Below are 21,307 nucleotides of genomic sequence, written 5' to 3' on the forward strand. Positions count from 1 at the left end.
TCTAAAAATCAATACACTTAATGTTCATGGTAGTATTTTAATGTTTAGAAGCTGTTACCCTGGTCTGGGATTTATCTAGCCCAGCTCTACAGCCTAGAAAGCTGGGGGTAGGAGCTACTGGCAGAGCTGGGGTGCTGGACCAGGAAGGGTGGCCCATGGGACCCCTAGCTAGACACCGTCTCACCTGAGGCCTTCGGCCATCAAGCCTGTCCTCAGGACACACTGGCACTGGAACACTTCTTTGTTATGAAGTTGCACCCACAAAAAACAATATATAAACTTTCGCCTTTCTTTTCCCCTGTGACCATTGGTAGCTTTGCTCCCAGCTGCCTGCCCTCCTCACCAGCCTCCTCTTGGAGTCAGGACAGTCATGAAATGTCAGTGCCTTGGATCAGAGGTGCTGCTGTGTTTGGGGCCCATCCACCATTCGGAATCACTAACAGACACCTGGCTCTTTCTCACATAGTCGATTCATTCTTTTTGGCTTTTTTGTTTGTTTGGTTGGTTGGTTGGTTGGTTGGTTGGCTGGTTGTTTGGTTGGTTGTTTGGTTGGTTAGTTGATTGATTAATTGGTTGGTTCTTTTTTTATGCTTTGTTTGGGGTTTTCTTGTTTTGTCTTGTTTTTTGAGACAAGGTCTCACTATGTAGCTCTGGTTGTCCTGATACTATGTAGACCAGGCTGGCCTCAACCTCACAGAGATCCCACCTGCCTCTGCCTCTCAAGGGCTGGGATTAAAGGCGTGTGCTACTACACCCAGCTAGTCTATTCATTCTTTGTTTGTTTGTTTTTTCAAGACAGGGTTTCTCTTTATAGTTTTGGTGCCTGTCCTGGATCTCGCTCTGTAGACCAGGCTGGCCTCAAACTCACAGAGATCCTCCTGTCTCTGCCTCCTGAGTGCTGGGACTAAAGGCATGCACTACCACCACCTGGCTGTCCATTCTTAATGGCAGCAATAACATGAATACATTAGACTTGTTTAAAAAAAAAAACTAAACTAAAATGTTACTGATAAGAATAAATCCCTAACTTCCCTTCCCCCAAGAGTTATTGCTACTGCAAGCCCAATGAAAATCCCTCCAAACCCTTTTCTCTCTGCTACATGTACTTTGAAATAAGCAAATTTATATTTTGTGTAAATTACTACCATTTGTTTCCCTTGCCTAGTGACACACTGGAGATCTTCCCAGATCACATAATGTGGATCCGCTATACACTTTCACTGAGCAAAATAGTCAAGTATAATTACACAGAAATTTGAAAACCCACAGACACGCCTACAGTTAGCAGAATTTCTGCCCTTATTTTATAAAGATTTATTTATTTTTTAAGTCTATGTGAGTGAGTGTGTGTGTGTGAGTGTGTGTGAGTGAGTGTGAGTGAGTGTGTGTACACGTGTGTATAAATGTGCATGCGCCTGTGTGAGTTTTTGTGCACCACCACCGTGTGTGTGCAGGTATCAAAGGGAGGACAGGGTGTCAGATGCCCTGGGACTAGAGTTACAGACTGTCGGGAGCCACCATGTGGGTGCTGGGAACTGGACCTGAGTCCTTTGCCAGAACAACCAACACCCTTAACTGCTGACTCACCTCTCCAGCCCCTCACCTCGTTTATAAAACGAGGAAAGCAAACCACAGAGAGGTTAAAGAACTTACCCAAGGCCACACCGCCAACAAACAAGAAGCCTGACAATACATCTCAGAGTCCGTGCTCTGAACTGCTGCCCTGCCCCCACCCCCCTCCCCCACCCCCTCCAAGTCAGGTAAAGTTCCTGGAGAGCACAGAGCAGTGTCTGGCACAGAACTAGGGCTGTGGATGCTTCCGGTGTACGTACTACATCTCATTTAATCCAACCTCCTCCTCTTCCTCCTCCCCTACTCCTGTTCCTCATCATCATCATCGTCGTCGTTGGTGAAGGGCAGGACATCATGTAACCCAGGCTGACACTGAACTCCCTCCCCGCACAGCCAAAGTTGGCCTTCAACTCTTGATCCTCCTGCCTCCGTCTCCCAAGTGCTGGTATTACAAGCACGTGCCGCCGTGACAGCTTGAGAAACGCATTTCTTAGGTTACCTGAGCTGTCTTTTGTCAGACAATAAAACCCTACAACTTCAGTGTCTCCCTGTCCCCTTGTGCTGTTCAGAAGCACACAAAAAATTTTGTCCAGTTGTACTAATTAGCCTTCCCTGGTCATTACCTCCTCAACCCTCTCCATAAAATGATTGGACCCCTCTTTTCAAATACTGTCACATGGCTCTCCCTTATTGCAAACTAGGCCACACCTGAGAGGGCTCCTCCCTAGACCCAACCAACTTGTGGATGAAAAATACTCAGAAAGGGGCTAGAGATGGCTCAGCAGCCAAGAGCACTGGCTTCTCGCTCTTGCAAAGGACCCAGGTTCGGTTCCCAGCACCCACCTGGTGGCTCACAACCACCTCGTAACTCCTGTTCCGGGGGACCTGATGTCTTCCTCTGGCCTCCATAGGCACTGCACACATGTGTTAAGTGTTCAGAAAACGGAACTGGGTCTGTCCTGATGTACCTGGACTCTTATCATTCTCCCCTAATGGCCAGCTCAGCATTTACATGGTGGGAAGTGATCTAGAGATGATGTCACATATCCAGGAGGGTGTGTGCAGGGTCTGTGCAAACACTATGCCATTCTGTAGAATGAACTTGAGCAACAGTGGATTGTGTACCTGTAGGGAATGCTGCACCCCATCCCCTGCAGGGGAACGGACCATTAACTCTTTGGTGAATTTCAAAGCCCCAAATAAGGAGAAATGAAATGGGGTAAGTAGAAAAACCTTTACATGGTTAAAGGTTCTACAAGATTTCCAGCCGTGTGAACAGTGGCCTGGTGGTGTGGCTCAGTCAGTAGAGTGCCTGCCTAGTATACACACAGCCCTGGGTTCGATCCCCAGGACCATGTGCACTGGGTATGGTGGTACATGCCTGTAATCCCAGGACTCAGAAGACAGAAGCAGGATAATCAGAAGTTCAAGGTCATCTTTGGCTACTTAGGGAATCTGAGGCCTGCCTGGGATACACATGAGACCCTGTCTCAGAAACAAAACCTAAGGTGAGCACAGACAAGAAGAACCTTGAAATTGCCTCGGAGGACGGCAGCTCTAGGTGGGTTGCGTGCCTGGCAGGGCCATCTTACCTTGTCAATGCATGTCTGTCTGCAGGGAAAGGAGAAGGTGAAGCCCAGAGGCAGCCGGGCCCCCTTGAGGCCCATGTAGTCCAGGAAGTCCGCAATGCACTGCACGATGTGGTCGAAGAGCTACAGGCAGAGAGTGGCGTTCGTTCGTGCAAGGCGGGCACTGGTGGGCGTGGCAGCCGGCCCCCAGGTGGGCGTGGCAGCCGGCCCCCAGGTGGGCGTGGCGGCCGGCCCCCAGGCCCAAGACTCACCTCCTCACCAGTGCCCTGCATGATCTCCAGGGGGATGGCAAAGATCTTGTTGTACATTCGCACCGACCTCCGTCCGCTTCTGATCTTCACCAGGAGAACTCGGAAGTTAGTCCCCCCCAGATCCAGGGCAAGAAACTTCCCTTTCTCTGCGGGGGAGAAAATGGAGGCTTCACCCCACCCACACATGCTGAGCAGGGACCCCTGTGGGGCACCTGGAGGAAGGACAGAGGGCCAAGCCCAGCAGAAGGGAAGCCTCTGCTCCTGGACTCCTAGACCAAAGAACCTTCAGGCCCCAGCAGGTGCCTTGAACCAGCCTTAGGCCAGAGCATTTTCTTAGCTCTCCTTTCCCCAAGACCCATGCACCACCCATACCACCCACTGTTTCTGAGAAACAGCCTGGGCCTCTTTCCATGGCTACTGAAGAAGGAGGTGTGGTAGAATATTATTTTAAGATGTGTTGCATTTGTTTATGCTGTGGAATACTTGTTTAGTGATGTAAAGATGTGTTGCGTTCTTTCATGTTGCATTTGTGTAACTCTGTGAAGCTGTGTTACTGTGCCTGTCTAGAACACCTGATTGGTCTAATAAAGAACTGAATGGCCAATAGCGAGGCAGGAGAAAGGATAGGCGGGGCTTCATACAGAGAGAATAAATAGGAAGAAAGAAGAGTGAGCAAGAGAGAAAAGGAGAGGAGGATGCCAGGGGCCAGCCACCCAGCTACCCAGCCAGACATGGAATAAGGAAAAAAATATATACAGAAATAGAGAAAGGTAAAAGCCCAGAGGCAAAAGGTAGATGGGATAATTTAAGTTAAGAAAAGTTAATTTAGCTGAGTGGTGGTGGTGGCTCATGCCTTTAATCCCAGCCCTCGGGAGGCAGAGTCAGGTGGATCTCTGTGAGTTCAAGGCCAGCCTGGTCTACAGAGTGAGATCCAGGACAGGCACCAAAACTATATGGAGAAACCCTGTCTCAAAAAACCAAAAAAAAAAAAAAAAAGAAAAAGAAAAGAAAAGAAACAAAGAAAGAAACAAAGAAAGAAAAGAAAAATTAATTTAAGTATATGAACACATACTTCCAAAATAAATAAAAGAAAAAAATGTTTTTAAAGAAAAACACCAAAGGCCCCTATTCCCAGCAGAGGCTCCCGAGAGTCCCAGAATCGAGGCAGCCACAGAAGACAGACTCCACTGCTCAGCGGTTCCCCTCAGCTGGGCACAGAGGAGCAGCAGGATCTGGAGTTGGAGAAGTCAGGGCAGAAACCAGTGAGCAGCAAAGCCAGAGTCCAAACCAGCCAGCGAAGGCCGGGAAGACCCACACAGCGCAGTGTCCAGAGGGAGGAGGTTCAGGTGCAGCTTAGGGACTGCTGTGGGCTCACAGCATGAGGTGCATTCCTGTTCTCGCCTGCACTGGGAACACACACACACTACACACACCACACACACACCACACACACACACACACACACCACACACACACACACCACACACACATACCACACACACATCATACATACACACACACACACCACATATACACACACCACAATACACACATACCACACACACACATACACACACACGCACCACACACACCACACAAACACACACACACACAAACACACACACCACACACACATACCACACACACACACCACACACACACACACACAACACACACACATACCACACACACACACACACACACATATCATATACACACACTACACACACCACACACACACATACACACACATACACAACACACACACACACAACACACAACACACCACACACACAACACACACGCACCACATACACAAAACACACACACAAAACACACATACCACACACACAACACACACATACCACACACACCACACACACACACACCACAATACACACATACCACACACACCACACAACACACACAATACACACACACAACACACACCACACACACCACAATACACACATACCACACACACACACACCGCACAACACACACCACTCACACACACACCACACACACCACACACACACACCACACACACACACACACATACACACACATACACACATGGTTTAACCAAGTCTTGCAGCTCCAGAACTAACCTCTGCCGACTGCCTCCTCTCCTCGCACAAGGCTCTAACACACACTGCGCTTGCGGAGTGTAGCCAGGAGCTCTGCATGGCCCCTGTAGAGCAGGTGACTGCGCCAACCTACCTGTGCCATCAGGCATGCCATAGACATAGGTGGGGAGCATCTTCACCGTGGCCAGGGCGTGAGTCTGTTTCTTCAGCCCGTACTCTAGTTCAGTCCGCATCTTGTCCCGCACACCCACGAGCTGCTCCCGGGTCAGCTGGAACAGAGCCAGCACCTTGTCGATCTGCTTGCGCTGGGCCTGCACCCGACAGGCCACGGCGGTCACCATGGCGGCCCCCTTGGTGCTGCCGCTCTCTGACAGGAGGAAGCGGACGTCGCAGTTGGGGACCAGTCTCCTCACCACCTTGTGCAGGCGTTTGGGGTACCTGAAGGTAGAGGTGACCGTCAAGTGTTGCCCCGTCACGAAAGCTGGGTCCGGCCAGGGGGAGCAGACACAGGGCTAGTGGGCGATGTGTCCTGGGGGCCCTGCTTGTTGGGCAGTGTGGGGACGGACTGTGACAATGGGGGCAATCGAAAGGACACTCTGGAAGCTAAGGGCGTGGGCACGAGCAGTGTGGTGACAGATGTCACCTCTGCCCCAAGGTGAAGGACTTGCTTGCTCAGCCCTTCCTAGGGCGCACGCTCCCTGCTTCCAAAGCTGCCTCCGTTAGCTAGAGGGTCTTTCACTCTGGATCCCCCCCCCCAAGAAATTTTCATTTCCTCACATCTTCCTAACGTCTGCCATCACTGATTTCCTCCTCGATAACTAGGTTTTCCTGACTTCCCAGTCTTACCACGCCGTAAGTATTACCTAAATGGTGGAGAGAAAGATGACTAGATAGATGATAGAAGGAAAGGTAGCCGGCTGGAGAGATGGCTCAGCGGCTAAGAGCACCGGCTGTTCTCCCAGAGGTCCTGAGTTCAATTCCCAGCAACCACATGGTGGCTCACAACCATGAGATCCAGCGCTGTCTTCTGGCCTGCAGGCATACATGCAGACAGAACGCTGTACACATAATAAATAAATAAATCTTAAAAAAAATAAAAGAAGGAACGGAGGCTAGGTAAGTAGGAAAATAAATAGACACACAGATAGGCAGACAGGCCGATGGGCATATGGCATATGGACACGAGAGCAATGAATAGTGAGTGGACACACTGACGGATGTATACATGGATAGATAGATAGGTGAGTGGCCTTTCCAATCAGGCAATTGCTTAGCGGACTTTTTTTTTTTGAGATGAATCTTGCTGTATAGCTCTGGCTGCCTCAAGCTTGCTCTCTTCCTAACTCCTTACAGTAGAGTTCTCCATTGCTCCGAACCCGCCGCTGCCGGTCAGCCCCTCCGAGTTCTGCAATTACGGATATGCACACCACATCCAGCTCACCTCTTTAAGAGTGATTGCCCAAAGCACCCAGCCAGCAGTGTAAATGCAGCCTCTGCTCACTCGTCTTCCCCTTGAAATCTTAGAACTAGTAAGAGGGGCTTGATTCTAGCTGCCCAGATGGGCAACACAGTCCTGAGGGAACACCAGGACTCGGCACCAGCGGAGACCCCGTGGTGGGGCACGGGCTGGAGGGTGGCACTCACTGAGGGTGGATTTTGTAGACGGTTCCGTCCATGCCCACTGTGGTGCGGAGCCGGGCCAGCTTCTTATTCTCTCGGAGGCGTGTCAAGATGGCTGCCAGCGCAGCCGCACAGAGATTGGCCGAGCGGAAGGAGACGATGGTGCACACGTGCTGGACCGCGATGCAGTCTGACTCGGAGGGGTCCAGGCCCAAATTCACCAGGATCTCTCTCGTATTGGCCAGGCCTTCTTTATACCTAGCCAGGGGACAGGAAAGAGAGGCCCACACTGCTCCATGCCGTGGGCATGCATCCTCCTGGGATGTGCGTTCTCAGGGGTTGTGTGCGCAATCTCACAATAACATAGGAGAGCCAGTAATAACACCAGCACTGAAAACAACAGCTACCACTTACTAAGCACTTGACTCTAATTCCCCAAGAGATCTGTGACCCTAAAAATATGACTAGTCACTATTCAAGGGAAGAAGAAGGCAGGGAAAAAAATGTGGCGGGAGGGTAGCTTCCTGATGGTGCAGCCCCTGGCTAAGGAAACCCACGAGAGTGTGACACTGAGCCACGCAGAAGCGTCCAGCTTGTCTGAAGTCATGCCCAGGACTAGTACTCCCTGCGGAGGAGGAGGAAGGTCTGGTTCCCTCTGCTGCTCTGTCTCCTGAGCACATGGCGCTGTGGCCACCAACCCCAGCCCTCCACAGAAGCAAGGCAGGAGGAAGACCCCACCCAGCAGCTTACTTCTCCATGGCAGCCACGTGCTGTGTTTCGATCTTGCCCTTTGTATGGAGAGCGGAGGATTTTGCACCCCCAAACAGGAGACCGACTTTGGCCATCTTCAGTAAGATGAGCCTAACCAGCTCCCCCATGTACAGGCCACTGATCATCTTCTCGAACCTGCAATGGGACGAGCGGGTCAGTAGAGGCGACGCCTCAAGCTAAGCAGCATTAGTTCCCGAGTGCCAACGCATATGGAGTAGCCCTGGCCGTGGGGAGCGGTTCCCGTTTTGGCCATGAGGAACCACAAGGTCGCTGACCTCCGCTACTTTCCTAAGCTCATTCGACCACGGAATGACAAGCCAGAGATGATGCTTCCGACTCTCACACTGAGCTTTTGTCTCAGAGAACCTGGTGCTGAGATTTCAACCTGGAGTATCCTCTGGAGGCTGATTTGTCAAAGGCTTGGTCCTTGGCCTCTATGGCACTGGCAGGAGGTGGTGGTACCCTAATGATGTGGGTCTCATTAAAGCTCACTCACCATTAGGGGCATGTCCTTGAAGGGGAGAGAGGGACCCCAGCCCTCTCTCTCCCCTCTGTCGGTGTCACACCCATCGATGAGGTAAATTTCCCCATGTATGGTTTTCTCCACCGCATACTTCCACCATAACATGCTCCCTGGCCACAGGTCCAAAAGCAGAGAAACAGGAAGCGGAAAAGTGACTATTTGAGAGCAACTAAGGGACAGCTATGGACTTCTTAAACTGTGGTTATGACCTAGGAGACAGACTTGCTTCGGGAGCTGACTGGTCACAGCTAGAAACCTTCCCTGGGAGAGAGAGGGGCTGAGTGAGCAGGGACTCCCCGGTGCCAATGCCTGGATGAACAAGGGGGCATCATGGTGGCACGTGCACACACACACACACACACACACACACACACACACACACACACACCTGCCATCCAGATAGGAGGATCATGAGTTCAAGGCCAGCCTGGTCAACAGATGAAACCCTGTCTCAAATAATTTACTTGAATGCATTCTGCTTCAAGCAGTGGGACCAGCTGGTCATGGGCCAGAAGCTCCAAAACTGTGAGCCAGGTGAACCTTCACAAGCTGCCTAACTCAGGCATTAGTTACAGTAACGGGAAGCTGGCTGACGTCAAGCTTGGAGAGCCCCAGAGAAGGTCCACCATGACATGGATGGAAGACCCCCGAAAGCAGCCCTCCCCTCTGCTCCGACTCTCTGTACCAGACAACTGTTAATTGTTTCCTATATAATTGTTCAGTCTTCAAATACAGGAAGATACAAAATCCAGGACCATCCATTTCATAACCAGCCTTGCAGACTGCAATATAAAGTCTCTTAGACCACTGGGGCCAGAGAGGCGGCTCAGTGGTTCAGAGCACTTGCTGCTCTTCCAAAGGACCCGAATTCAGTCCCCAGTATCTCATCAGCCAGCTCACAACCTCCTGGAACGCCAGCTCTCGGGGAGGGGGGCCCAATGCCATCTTCTGGCCTCTGTGGGCACCTGCATTCACACTTATACATGTGGCATACACACACACACACACACACACAAATAAAAACTAATTTAAAAAAACAGTCATCTTGGAATGCTGAAGAAACAGAAGGCAAGCAAGGGAAAGTCAGGTTTGATTTAAGGGAGGGGAATTTCTTTTACATGAAGTGGATATAAATGACAATGACAGTCTAGTGAGCACTTCAGCCTTGGCTTGTAGCAGCTCAGTTACAGGGATATTGGTGTGGGCAGGGATCAGGCACAGCCAGGGCAAACGCAATGAGCGGCAGAAGATGCGGAAGGCATTGCGTGGAGAAAGGACCTCCAAGGCAGCTGTGTGCCGAGCCTGGAGGCAGCCCAGCACACAGCCAGGAGCTGCAGAAGATGCCAGAGCAGCTGCTGTTCTGTAGGCCATGGCTGAGGCTCCCAAAGGGTGTGGCTGGACAGCAGACACAGTGGCTGCTGTGAGATGAGGCCCTTGAGGATGTCGGGTGGCTGGGGAGCCCCGGGGAAGCTCACACAGGAACCCCTGGGCGGGGCCCTGGCCTTCCTCTGTGTCCATTCGCCTATCTACTTGAAGAGGGCAGAAACATGCATTTGGTTCACAACCTTATCAGTAGAGCCTTGGATACGCCAGAACTGTGGTTATGACCTAGGGGACAGACTTGCCGCGGGAGCTGACTGGTCACAGCTAGAAACCTTCCCCGGGACAGAGAGGGGCTGAGTGCGCAGGGACTCCCCGGTGCCGATGCCTGCATGAACAAGGGGACACTCACAGTTGCTTCCCAGGGTTGAGTGACCCAAGGTCCAGCTCTCTGTCAAACTCGGTGCGGATGTCCTCCAAAGCCCCGTCGTCCCCGAAGGCCCCCCACTCGGTGTTGATGCACATCCTTCCCTCGTCCCCTTCCACCAGGTCAATGTTGCTCATGTCCTCCATGTAACACGCATTGGTGCCTGTTCCTGGACATCGGGTCAGAGAGAACGCACAGAGAAAGTCACCAGGCTGGGGAAGCCGGGGAGAACTCAACTACCCTGAGTACTGGAAAATGCACGCAGGGAACTTTGACTCTGCCCCACTGGACTCATGGTGGGAACCGCTCTGGCAAGCCTGAGCTCGTGGTGAATGAGGTCCACAGGTGAGGTCTGCAGCTGGAGCCCACACACCTCAGGTCATGATGGTGTGTGGCTGTGAGCAGAGGCAGTTGTGAAGCCATCCCATGTGAAGATGCACCAATGCTTAAAAAAAAAAAAAAAAAAAAAAAAAAAAAAAAAAAAAAAGCACACCAAGGAAGAGAGGGTAAGCCAGGTAAGCAAGGTAACAAGGTAAATCCTCGCCATCAGAGTACGTCCTTATGCTTTCCCTGAGCTACCTCATTCCCCTCTACTTGACACGAAAACCGTCCTTAAACTTCTGTAGTTATGGGGGTGGGTATGTACGTGTGTGCATACAGGTGGCGGTGGAATCCAGAAGAGAGTGTCAGATCCCCTGCAGCTGGAGTTACAGATGTGTGAGCCACCCAGTGTGGGTGCTGGAAATGGAACTCAGGGCCCCTCCATGCTCTCAAGGGCGGGGCCGTCTCTCAGGTCTGCTCACACCGTTCCCTCATGACTCCATCACTGGGTCTCAGCAGAGGTGCATCTGATCTTTGATAGTCAATGTCCCCTAAGAGAGCCCGACTCTACTGCTGAGAACAAAATCACTTCAGGGAAACACACACACACACACACACCAGTACTTTTTGGACACTTTTGGGATAGTGAAAATGTTTTGTTTTTGTTTTTGTTTTTTTTTTCCAGACAGGGTTTCTCTGTGTAGTTTTGGTGCCTGTCCTGGAACTCACTCTGTAGCCCAGGCTGGCCTCGAACTCACAGAGATCTGCCTGCCTCTGCCTCCTGAGTGCTGGGACTAAAGGCGTGCGCCACCACCGCCTGGCGTGAAAACGTTTTAAGGTTAGAATGAGCTGAGTGTTTACAAAGCTCTGGGAATTTATGAAAAAAAAAAATCATTAAATTCCATACCTGAAGCAAGAGAAATTTTGTGCCCCAGTAAAGCTGCTTTGACGTTTCATCCCTCCACTCAGTCAACAGTGCTTTCCCTGACTGACACCCTGGTCTGGGTATTTTAAATGGTGATACGAAGAAACGAGACGTGTAAACATGTAGACTATAATGTATTTGGAGAAGGCTTTTCACAGACAAGTGTGGGACAATACTCAGGCTTAGAACTCAATCTGTGGTCCCAAACACAGTCACCAAGACAGACAGAGGGGACATCAGCAGGGGATACTGTGACGGGTCTGCCCTATTATGAAGTGGGGATCCTAGAAGCGTGAGGTGCTTCAAGCTGCTCAGGTAGACAGACCTCCCTTTTGCTCAGGTAGACAGACACCCCCTTCAGAAAGCCAGGTCAAGGAACCCCTTTTGGGAAATCAGAAACACCCCTCACCAGCAGAGAAACAGGAAGCGGAAAAGTGACTATTTGAGTGCAACTAAGGATCAACTATGGACTTCTTAAACTGTGGTTGAGACCTAGGGGACAGACTTGCTGCAGGAGCTGACTGGTCACAGCTAGAAACCTTCCCTGGGAGAGAGAGGGGCTGAGTGAGCAGGGATTCCCCGGTGCCGATGCCTGGATGAACAAGGGGGCATCATGGTGGCGCGCACGCGCGCGTGTGCACACACACACACACACACACCTGTCATCCAGACAGGAGGATCATGAGTTCAAGGCCAGCCTGGTCAACAGATGAAACCCTGTCTCAAAATATTACTTGAATGCATTCTGCCTCCAACTGCCTCCTCACAGGCTCCCCCAGCTGCTGGATGCCTCAGCAGCATCTAACTTTCATGGCTCAGGCCCCCTTTATACCTCATCCAACAGTTCAGTGGCCTCTGGACAGGTTGTCTACTTCTACCCTTGTCCTGGGAATTAGTCTCACAGGTGCAACCCAATTGAGACAGGAACTCACTCTTAAACCCAGGCTAGCCTGAAACTCACTATGTAGCCCAGGCCGGCATCAAAGTCATAGCAATCTTCCTGTGTCCAGTCCATGAGGGCTGAGATTACAGATGGGAACTATTATGTCCAGTTCAAGACAAGCTTCTCAGCATGCACAGGAGAGTCCAGGAGCTTCACTGTGTGCCAGCACCAAGCACAGGCCCAGCACACCACAGCATGAAGAGGCAAGAGTGGGAAGGAGGGACAGGGGATGGAGATGGGGGCAGGGAGAATGGATGGATGGATGGATGGATGGATGGATGGATGGATGGATGGATGGATGGAGGATGAAGGGAAGGAGGGATGGATGGATGGACAGAGGGAGGATGGATGGATAGATGGACAGATGGATGTATAGATGAATGAATGGGTGGATGGATGAACGGATGGAGGGAGGATGGACAGAGACAGTAGGTTCCCTATCTCCCTGTGTTGCTTCTCCCGAAAAGTGGCAGCACCCTTCATATTTATTTAGATTTTGCTCAAACTCAGCCCCAAACTAGCCCCCTCCCCCACCTCCAAAAAACCGAGTCCACTGAGTTACCAATGATAACGCCGACTTCACAGCTGGGATCATCGTAAGCACAAGTCATCATGGTCCCCACAGTGTCATTAACCAAGGCCAGGATGTCCACGTCCAGGTCCTGGTGATAGAAGGCCTCAAGGGTATCAGCATTAGGAAGCTTTAATCCCCCACACACACACATCACCCCAGAACAGTGAACATCACCAGACGCTGCCTACAAGAAACAGAATTTGTCAAGGCTCAGGGTCTAGGGGAGGAGCTTTTGCTCCTGCATTGAGGGGAATGACTTCTGTAAAGGAGGACTATGGGGACAGTCCCCTGGTATCTGCCCCTGGGGACACAGTGGAAAACTTATCTGTCCCATATGGGGTTCCTGTTCTGTCCAGTCACCTCCAGTCATTACAGGTTCCCCCAGGTCTGGAGGCGAGAAGAAAGGCCTGGAAGGTGACACATCCAACTGTCCCTCTGGGGCTGGGGGATCCTAATTCAGAGTGGCACATCTGCCACCATTCACCAGCTCAGCCAATAACGCCAAGAACAGTTCTTCTTCCCACCAGGCGACAGGCAGTTTAGGTTTTAAGTGTTTCCTTTGGGATTCTTTAAGCGCTTACTTTGGATGCTATGTAAATAATTGTAAAATATCATCAAAAAGTAGGAGTAGGGAGCGGAAGAGAGAGCAAGGCCAGAAAGAGCGTTCTCTGGGTCCATTGGTATTTGTGTAGTTGGTTGGTTGGTTGGTTGGTTAAGGAAACTAGGAATTGCCCCCAAGGCCTGTGTGTGTGTTACCACCACTACATCCCAACCCAAAGAGGGAAGGTGGGGTTCAAACACAGCCCAAGTCCTCCTGAAGGGCTGTGGGGACTGGGGACCCAGGAAATAAAAGGCTGTCTCTCTGTGGTTCTCCAGAAGGCCTGTCTAAACTGTGCTCATCCTCACTACAATGCCACAGGCCCACCCCCACCCAGTTCTCCTTCCAGGCGGGCCCGGACCAGGACCCCAAGCCCAGGAGTTAAGGACCGGGAGGCTCCGCACCCAAGTGAGTCCCTCACCTTGTGCTTTTTCATGGCCTTGGCAAGGCGGCCCACCACGTCTGTGTCCTGAACTCCCCGGGCCTTGAACTTCTTGGTCCATGAAAGCAGGAAGCCCTGTGAGGGTGTTTAGGTTAATGGAAGGGGGTGTTCAGGCTGGACTGCCGCAGGAAGACAGCCTATGCCCCGAGTCCCCATGGGTTCTCTTCTCTGAGCCCAATCACTCCGACTCTTTTGGATTTCATTTTGTTTCTAATCGATGCATAATAATTGCATGGATTTATGGGGTGTAGAGAGGGCCTTCGGTGCACAATCCAGTCAGGGCAATCCGCATGACCACTACAAACAGCTATGGGGTTTTTGTGCTGAGATGTATCTAGATTTCAGAAACAAGTGAGATGCATGTAGTTTGTCCTTCTGTGTCTGGCTTATGTCACTGACTTTAATGTTCCGCCACATTCCCACAAGTGACAGAATGCCATCCTTTTGGTGGCTGAATAGTAGTGGTCCCTGTACACAGGTGCCTTTCCTTATCTACTCATCAGCTGAGAGAGACTTGGGTTGATTGCATATCTTGCAGAGAGATTTCTTTAATGTTGCCTCGGGGGAATATTTTAGTAATTGAGACAGCCTTCTTCACTCCTTTTATCTCAGTCCTGGGAATCACAGCTGCAGAACTCTGATTCATAGGACACTGGAGCCTCAGGTTTTTGTTTGTGTAACAGAACCACCACCCATTCCCTCACCCCCACCCCCACCCCACACACACCTCAGACTGCATAGGGAGATAACTCCTCTCAAAATATCCCAGGGTAGGGTATTTGCAGTATGTGTAGAATGCATGATTTCCATGATTTGCAGGTCCCCAAAGAACTGACATGGTGTTACCTTATAATAACTTCCTGAGGGAACCTAATTTCTTTCTTTCTTTCTTTCTTTCTCTCTTTCTTTCTTTCTTTTTAGATTTCTTTATTTCTTTATATATGTATGCCTGCACATCAAAAGAGGGCACCAGATCTCGTTATAGATGGCTGTGAGCCACCATGTGGTTGCCAGGAATTGAACTCAGGACCTCTGGAAGAGCAGCCAGTGCATTTAACCTCTGCACCATCTCTCCAGCGCCCCCAGAGAACTTAATTTCTACTTAGAAACATGGTTCCAAGTAGAAGTTGAATGAATGCTCAATTATCTACAAACGGCATTTTTCGTCTGGAATTACAGGGTTTTGTTTTGTTTTCAGATGAGAAGAGAACTTGGAGGTGAACAGAATGGTCCAAGTCCATTCACCCAGTCGGGAGCGACTAAGCCCAAGCTCACAGACTCTAGACACCCCCTTTCCAGTCCCCTCGGTTATGGACAAAGACATAGAGACAGGAAATTACTCTGGGTCTCCAGTCAGACCTCAGAACTCAGCCCCAAGGTTGTTATCTGGGCCACACTGCCACTGTGTGGTCACTGCCGCCAACTTCTGCCTTGGTCGGATCAGGCAACCTTCTGGCTTCACCAAACAGAGAGATGAAATGGCTTTTTCCCTTTTAGGTGCTAGAAGCAGAGGCAGGCAGATCGCTGTGACTCTGAGGCCAGTACTACATCTCCTGAAACCCTAGAGATGTGCCCTTAGGGCCCACTGCAGACCGTGACTACAAGGCCCAGCAAGCCCCCCTGAGAACCACCTAAAGCATTCTGCCCCGTACAGTATAGCACAGAATCAAGGCCCTGCATCACCCAATCACCCATCTCTCTCTCTCTCTCTCTCTCTCTCTCTCTCTCTCTCTCTCTCTCTCTCTCTCTCTCTCCTTTCTCTCTCTCTCTCTCTCTCTCTCTCTCTCTCTCACACACACACACACACACACACACACCACACACACACTAGCAAAAAGCGGAGAGAAAGACCGACAAACCAGAATTGCATACTGCTCCCTCACACGTGTCCACGTGCCCCAACCCTCCAGCCTTACCTCCTCCAACTTCGTCTGTCTGCAGGGAAAAGAAAAAGTAAAGCCCAGAGGCAACTTCTTCTGCGTCAGGTCTTTGGTTTTCATGAAATCTGCCAGGCAGTCAGCCACGTAATCAAAGAGCTGCAGGAGAGAAGGAGAGAACATAAGCACACGCTTAGGGCGCCGTCTCCGGGGCCGGTACCCAGGCCTGCCCCTCCTGCCGGTACGTACCTCCGTGCCGTTCCCGCGGATGATCTCATTAGGCGTTGGGTAGAACTGACTCTCCATTTGGACATTCTGCTTTCCCTCTTGAGAGACTTGCACCTTCAAGACCCGAAACTTGGATCCTCCAAGATCCAGGGAAAGGAATTCCCCGTTTTCTATTGAGAAAACAAAACTGTCACCATTCCGTAAAGATCTCTCCTGTGACACAAGCCGGACATACAGCAGGTGCTGTCCAAACTCATAATACCCATGGATAAGTGTCATTATTCCACTTCCTTGAGGGTTGGGGAGGATGGTCTTCAGTCTGCACCGTGCAGGAGGGGGCAGAGCCAGGGTGTGAGCCCACCCTGCCCCACTTGCTCTGGCTGGAGAGAATGAGCAAGTTCACCGGGAAAAGGCACATGGGAACCCACTCTGGGATGGGGTCTGAGGAATGAGCCCTGAGCGTGGAGCCTATTCTAGCGTAATGTATCTAGGAAGAAAGCTGTTGCGCCAACCACACGGGAAACTCAGATAAAGACAGGAGGAAGAACAGAGCGCAGTCCAGAGAGGCTAGCCTCACACAAGCCTCAGTCCTCAGAGGGAAACACTCCGTGAGGGGAGGGCAGCAGGGACCAGATGATAGACATTAGTGCACCAAGGATACTTAATTGGGGGGCATAATCTCTCCAACAAAAGCAGATGGTCCAGCACCCAGCCTGGCCCCAGAAGGATGCTTCAAAGGAAGATACAGAATGATGCGTGTTTTGGGGAGGCACCCCACCCTGAGGACACTGCTGTTAGCCACATGGATGGGAAGTTCACCTCCTGACATACGAAGTGTTTATGAAGAACAATCTACGCCTGCGGAGTGGTTTCATACACCAGGTGTGCACATCGAAGAGAAATTCCATGCCTGCAAATGGCGGGGTTTGATGTCAGACCGTGGCAGCCTCAGTTACCTGTATATCAAAGGTCAGCTGGAGAGTCTGTCACCCCTAGTGAACCGTGAGCTCTAATGCAGAAGAACATCTCCAGCAGACGGCAAAAGCAGAAGACACGGGGAGGAAGCACACAGGCCCAGTCCCCCCAAGCTGAGCGCACAGAGGTCCCTGCTTTAGGGTCTCCATGAAATTCGGCGTGCCTGCCTCTCAGTCCCCACGTCCTTGCACAACAAATATGTCTGGACTTCGCTCCAGAGGTTTCTCTATTCTGGCAATCCCAGGGTTAAAGGCTGAGAACAGGGCTGTGCAAAGTGTCACATCTGTACCTCTCTGGGAACCTAGCTTGCAAGCAGCTGTGACGGTGGAGGGGCCTGCCACTCTGCATTTCTAAACACGCCTCCAGCTACCCAAGGTGTCAATCATTTATAGATCTGGGCAGCTGGATTTTCGTTTCAGAAAACATCTAGAGATGATCTCTTTTGATTAGCCCTGAAAGGAGCCCAGGGGAACGGTTTAAGGTCTCTTCCTGGGTTAAGGAATCCAGGCACAAAATCCTACTCGCTTATCACACCCATCCCAGCAAGAGGTACTCTCGCTGGGTGTGTAGTACCAGTGTGGACGTCAGACCCGCATTCGCAGAACACCTACTGCATATCAGTGTCAGAGGACAGGGTGTGAGCACCCTGGGGAGCTTATCAGAAGTCCAGTGCTAGATAGGGAAAATGCTCTGCTTGGGAAGCACAGGAGGGGTGAGACCCGGCAGCCAGCTCCCCACGGAGCTAAGACAGGGCGGAGCTAAGACAGGGCGGAGCTAAGACAGGGCGGAGCTAAGACAGGGCGGAGCTAAGACAGGGCGGAGTGTGAAGAGACAGCCAGGCAGGGGGAGCGTGTGTCCCAGGGATGGAGGTGGGGTAGGGGAGTGAGGGGAGGGGGAGCAGGTGGGGGACTAAAGGGTGTAGGGGGAGAGTGAGTCACAGAAGGTGACAAGAGCCAGAGAGAGAGAGTTTAAAGAGGGAAGGCCAAACCAGATGAGAATTTGGAAAAAAGGCCTCTCCAGCCAGAGGGGGCTTGCCCCGCTGCAGAGATGGGAGGTGCAAACTGAGAACTGGTTGGTGCTGGTTCCTCCCTCTGCCCCACATCACACTCTTATCGCTGTGCAAACACCTTGCTCACCGGTGACTCAAGATGTCATTTCAAGGAAACCATGTGGTATTGTATGATCCCTTCCACGTGATGTGACTCTAACCCCTGAGGAATGACTTCCTGGACCCTGGGGGAGGGAGGCCCTGCCCAGGCAGAGCAGGAGAACAGGGGTAAGAGGGGCCTCGAACAGAAGAGCCTCCCTCTGTGGGGCTGCAGAGAGGCCTCAGTCGGTAAGGCGATGGCTGCACCAACATTAGGACCTGAGTTTGGTCCCCAGGACCCACATAAAAAGCTGGGCACAGTGGGGCATGTCCCATCGCTGGGGAGGCAGAGGCTAGAGGATCCCCAAGGTCTAGTGGCCATCCAGCCTCGCCAATCAGTGAGCTCTAGGTTCAGTGAGAGAGAAGGTAGAGAAGCAATTGAGGAAATCAGCTGATAGCAACCTATGACCTCCTTACTCACAACTCACACACACACACACACACACACACACACACACACATACACACACACCTGTACACACACACACACACACACACACACCTGTACTCACACACACACACACCTGTACTCACACACACACACACCTGTACTCACACACACAAAAAATAGCCTCCTAAGACAGGGAGGTCCTCGGAAACGGGGTTCCCTCCCCTCCACCACTGCCTGTGACTCAGCTCCTTTCCCACTTCCCATACAGTGTCCCCTAAAAGCACCCTGTGGCCAAATACATAGATTTCTGGAGACCCACATTCCCCAGAGAAGGGCTTGGGAACCATGTCTAGGAATTGCTCAGGTGCCTTGGCAAGTATGAAACCTGGGTTCTGTGACCCCACGGCCCGTCAACATGGTCTGAGTGAGCACATCAGGGCTTTAAGACTCACCCTGAACCCCAACAGAGGGTGGAGGCCGAGGCCAAGGAGAGAGCCCACCTCATAGGATCCAAGGATCACACCTTTACAGTCCTGAAATGGGTATGTCCCTTGCCCTGTCTGGGTGCTGGAGAGAGAGGAAGCAGAGGCCCCAGAGCGCTCACTCTTAGGACTTTTGGTCCTAACAAAGAACGGTCCATGTTCGCTTCCTGACCAAGAGACTGGGAGGGCAGTGAGGTTCAGTGGGTCACCCCTCAGGCAGGCTCAGAACAAGAAGTACCGAGGACAGGTAGACCCAGGAGGTTTAGGGGAAACAGGATACATTTCTGAAACAGAAGCCACAAGGATTAGAAGTTTATTTATGGGAGAACTGGGGACAGCATTTACAGGACTCTGTGTGTGTGTGTGTGTGTGTGTGTGTGTGTGTGTGTGTTGATGCACGCTTGCCACAGCACACGTGTAGGGGGTCAGAGGGCAGCCTCAAGTGCTGGTCCCCTCCTCCCACCCTGGCTGCGGCAGGGTTTCTTGGAGGCGGCTGTGCACACAGGCTAGCTGGGCCAAGCACTTCCAGCAATTCTCCATCTTTCTGCAAGAGCGCAAAGACTGCAGATGTGCGCTGCTGGATCAGGCTTTACGTGGGTGCGAGGGATCCGAACTCACTTTTTGGCAGCAGGTGCTCCACCAACTGAGCCACCTCCCCAGTGCCATTTGAGAGACTTCTAAAATACCCCAACCGACCCAAGTGCCGGGGCACACACCTCCATCAGCCTGATCTATATGTCGGGTTCTTGGCCAGCCGGGACTACATAGCAAGACCCTGCCACGAACACATACAAACACACATACACGCTCCATTCATAGGATCTCGTCAGATGTCAGTGGTGGGGCTCTAAAAACAACATCCTGAGGGCCTGGAGGGAGCAGGAAACATGGGAAGGACTTGGCCTGAGGTGGCCCTCGCCCGCCTCTCATCCAGATCTGCCAAAGAGGCACATACTTGACTGCTTCCCTCCTACTGAGACGTCACCAGCCAAGGAAGACTAAACTCAAACCACAGCGTTAGAGACTGAAAATCAAACACCACCATCTAAAGACACGCCATCCCATGCTTGTACCTGCTTTTCGTGGTCACTCATGCCCACCAAATCGTTTACGACCCCGACACTTTCTCTGTCCCCTCCAAGGAGGGTTTTAAGTTACAGCCAGTTGGCCCTCTTTTGAGTTCTGTGTGGCCCATGGACACATTGTGGACACATTGGTGAAACCACAGGCTTTCTCCCGCGGCTGTCTGTTGTCGTTCAATTCGGCAAACTTAAAGACTCAGTCTTCAGGGGGAAGCGGACAGTCCCTCCCACTGACAACCTGCAAATTGGTGTGCTGCTCTAACTCTCCTGATGTGGACCACAGAACAGTAGCCCTAGCATTTACCAAGGGCATCTGATTATTAGAGACTCTGGGTCCCGGGACCTAAGAGACACAGAATTGCATGGCACTGTACCATGTAACCAGAGGTCATCAGAGGACAGCGACACAGGGTGCGTGTCTCCTAGGTTGAAGGGAAGAACGCTGGAGAACTTGAGCCTCATCTCTCAACTTTCTGAAGCAGCCGCACAGCCACCAGCCTCCCCAAGGCCACTTTCCCCTGCTCCGGAGCCACACCCAGCACAGGCTAGGAGGACTTAGCCCTGGAGCTCCTCACCACCCACACACACCCCATGACTCAGGTGTCCAGGTGACCCGGGATGACCCGTCAAGGACAGCAATCCCCGCAGCACTCTCCTCTACTGTCAGAGGCAGGGCCCAGATTTCAAAGTAGGGTTCTGACGCTTCAAAACCTACGTCCCTCTAGGTCAGTGGTTCTCAACCCATGGGTCGCCACCCCCTCGGGAGTCCAATGACCCTTTCACAGGGGTCGACTAAGATCATTGGAAAGCACAGATATTTACATTATGATTCCTAACAGTAGCAAAAAAAATCACAGTTATGAAGTAGCAAGGAATAATTTTATGGTTGGGGGTCATCACAACATGAGGAGCTATATTAAAGGGTCGCAGCGTCAGGAAGGTTGAGAACCACTGCTCTAGGTAGTTGGGTTACTGGCCACACGCACCCACCTGCAGGAAAGGATGCAATGCCTCCCCCATCGCTGTCTCCTGGGCCTCTCACTGAGCAAGACAGGCTACTCTGACCCAAGTATTGCCTGCAGAATCCTGCTAATCCAATCGAGGTCCCCTAAGCAGGCCGCAAGCTTCAGTCTTTGAGCCTTCCTCTGAGCACTGACAT

The 21,307-nt window shown here is 51.6% G+C and overlaps 1 protein-coding gene across 1 annotated transcript in view; it reads right to left on the reverse strand.

Moving 5' to 3' along the window:
* Hkdc1 (hexokinase domain containing 1) overlaps window positions 1–21,307 on the reverse strand; it is a 40,824-nt gene that overhangs the window by 12,398 nt on the left and 7,119 nt on the right. Inside the window, exons 3-12 of the mRNA XM_028886186.2 lie at window positions 16,093–16,241; window positions 15,883–16,002; window positions 13,946–14,041; window positions 12,915–13,014; window positions 10,149–10,332; window positions 7,873–8,028; window positions 7,147–7,380; window positions 5,636–5,940; window positions 3,413–3,558; window positions 3,165–3,284 (exon numbers count right to left, since the gene is read on the reverse strand). Coding sequence (XP_028742019.1) covers window positions 3,165–3,284; window positions 3,413–3,558; window positions 5,636–5,940; window positions 7,147–7,380; window positions 7,873–8,028; window positions 10,149–10,332; window positions 12,915–13,014; window positions 13,946–14,041; window positions 15,883–16,002; window positions 16,093–16,241 — 1,610 coding nt within the window. The remainder of the gene's footprint in view (window positions 1–3,164; window positions 3,285–3,412; window positions 3,559–5,635; window positions 5,941–7,146; window positions 7,381–7,872; window positions 8,029–10,148; window positions 10,333–12,914; window positions 13,015–13,945; window positions 14,042–15,882; window positions 16,003–16,092; window positions 16,242–21,307) is intronic.

Source organism: Peromyscus leucopus, chromosome 16_21 (assembly GCF_004664715.2).
Source record: "Peromyscus leucopus breed LL Stock chromosome 16_21, UCI_PerLeu_2.1, whole genome shotgun sequence".
NCBI classification, from domain to species: Eukaryota; Metazoa; Chordata; class Mammalia; order Rodentia; family Cricetidae; genus Peromyscus; species Peromyscus leucopus.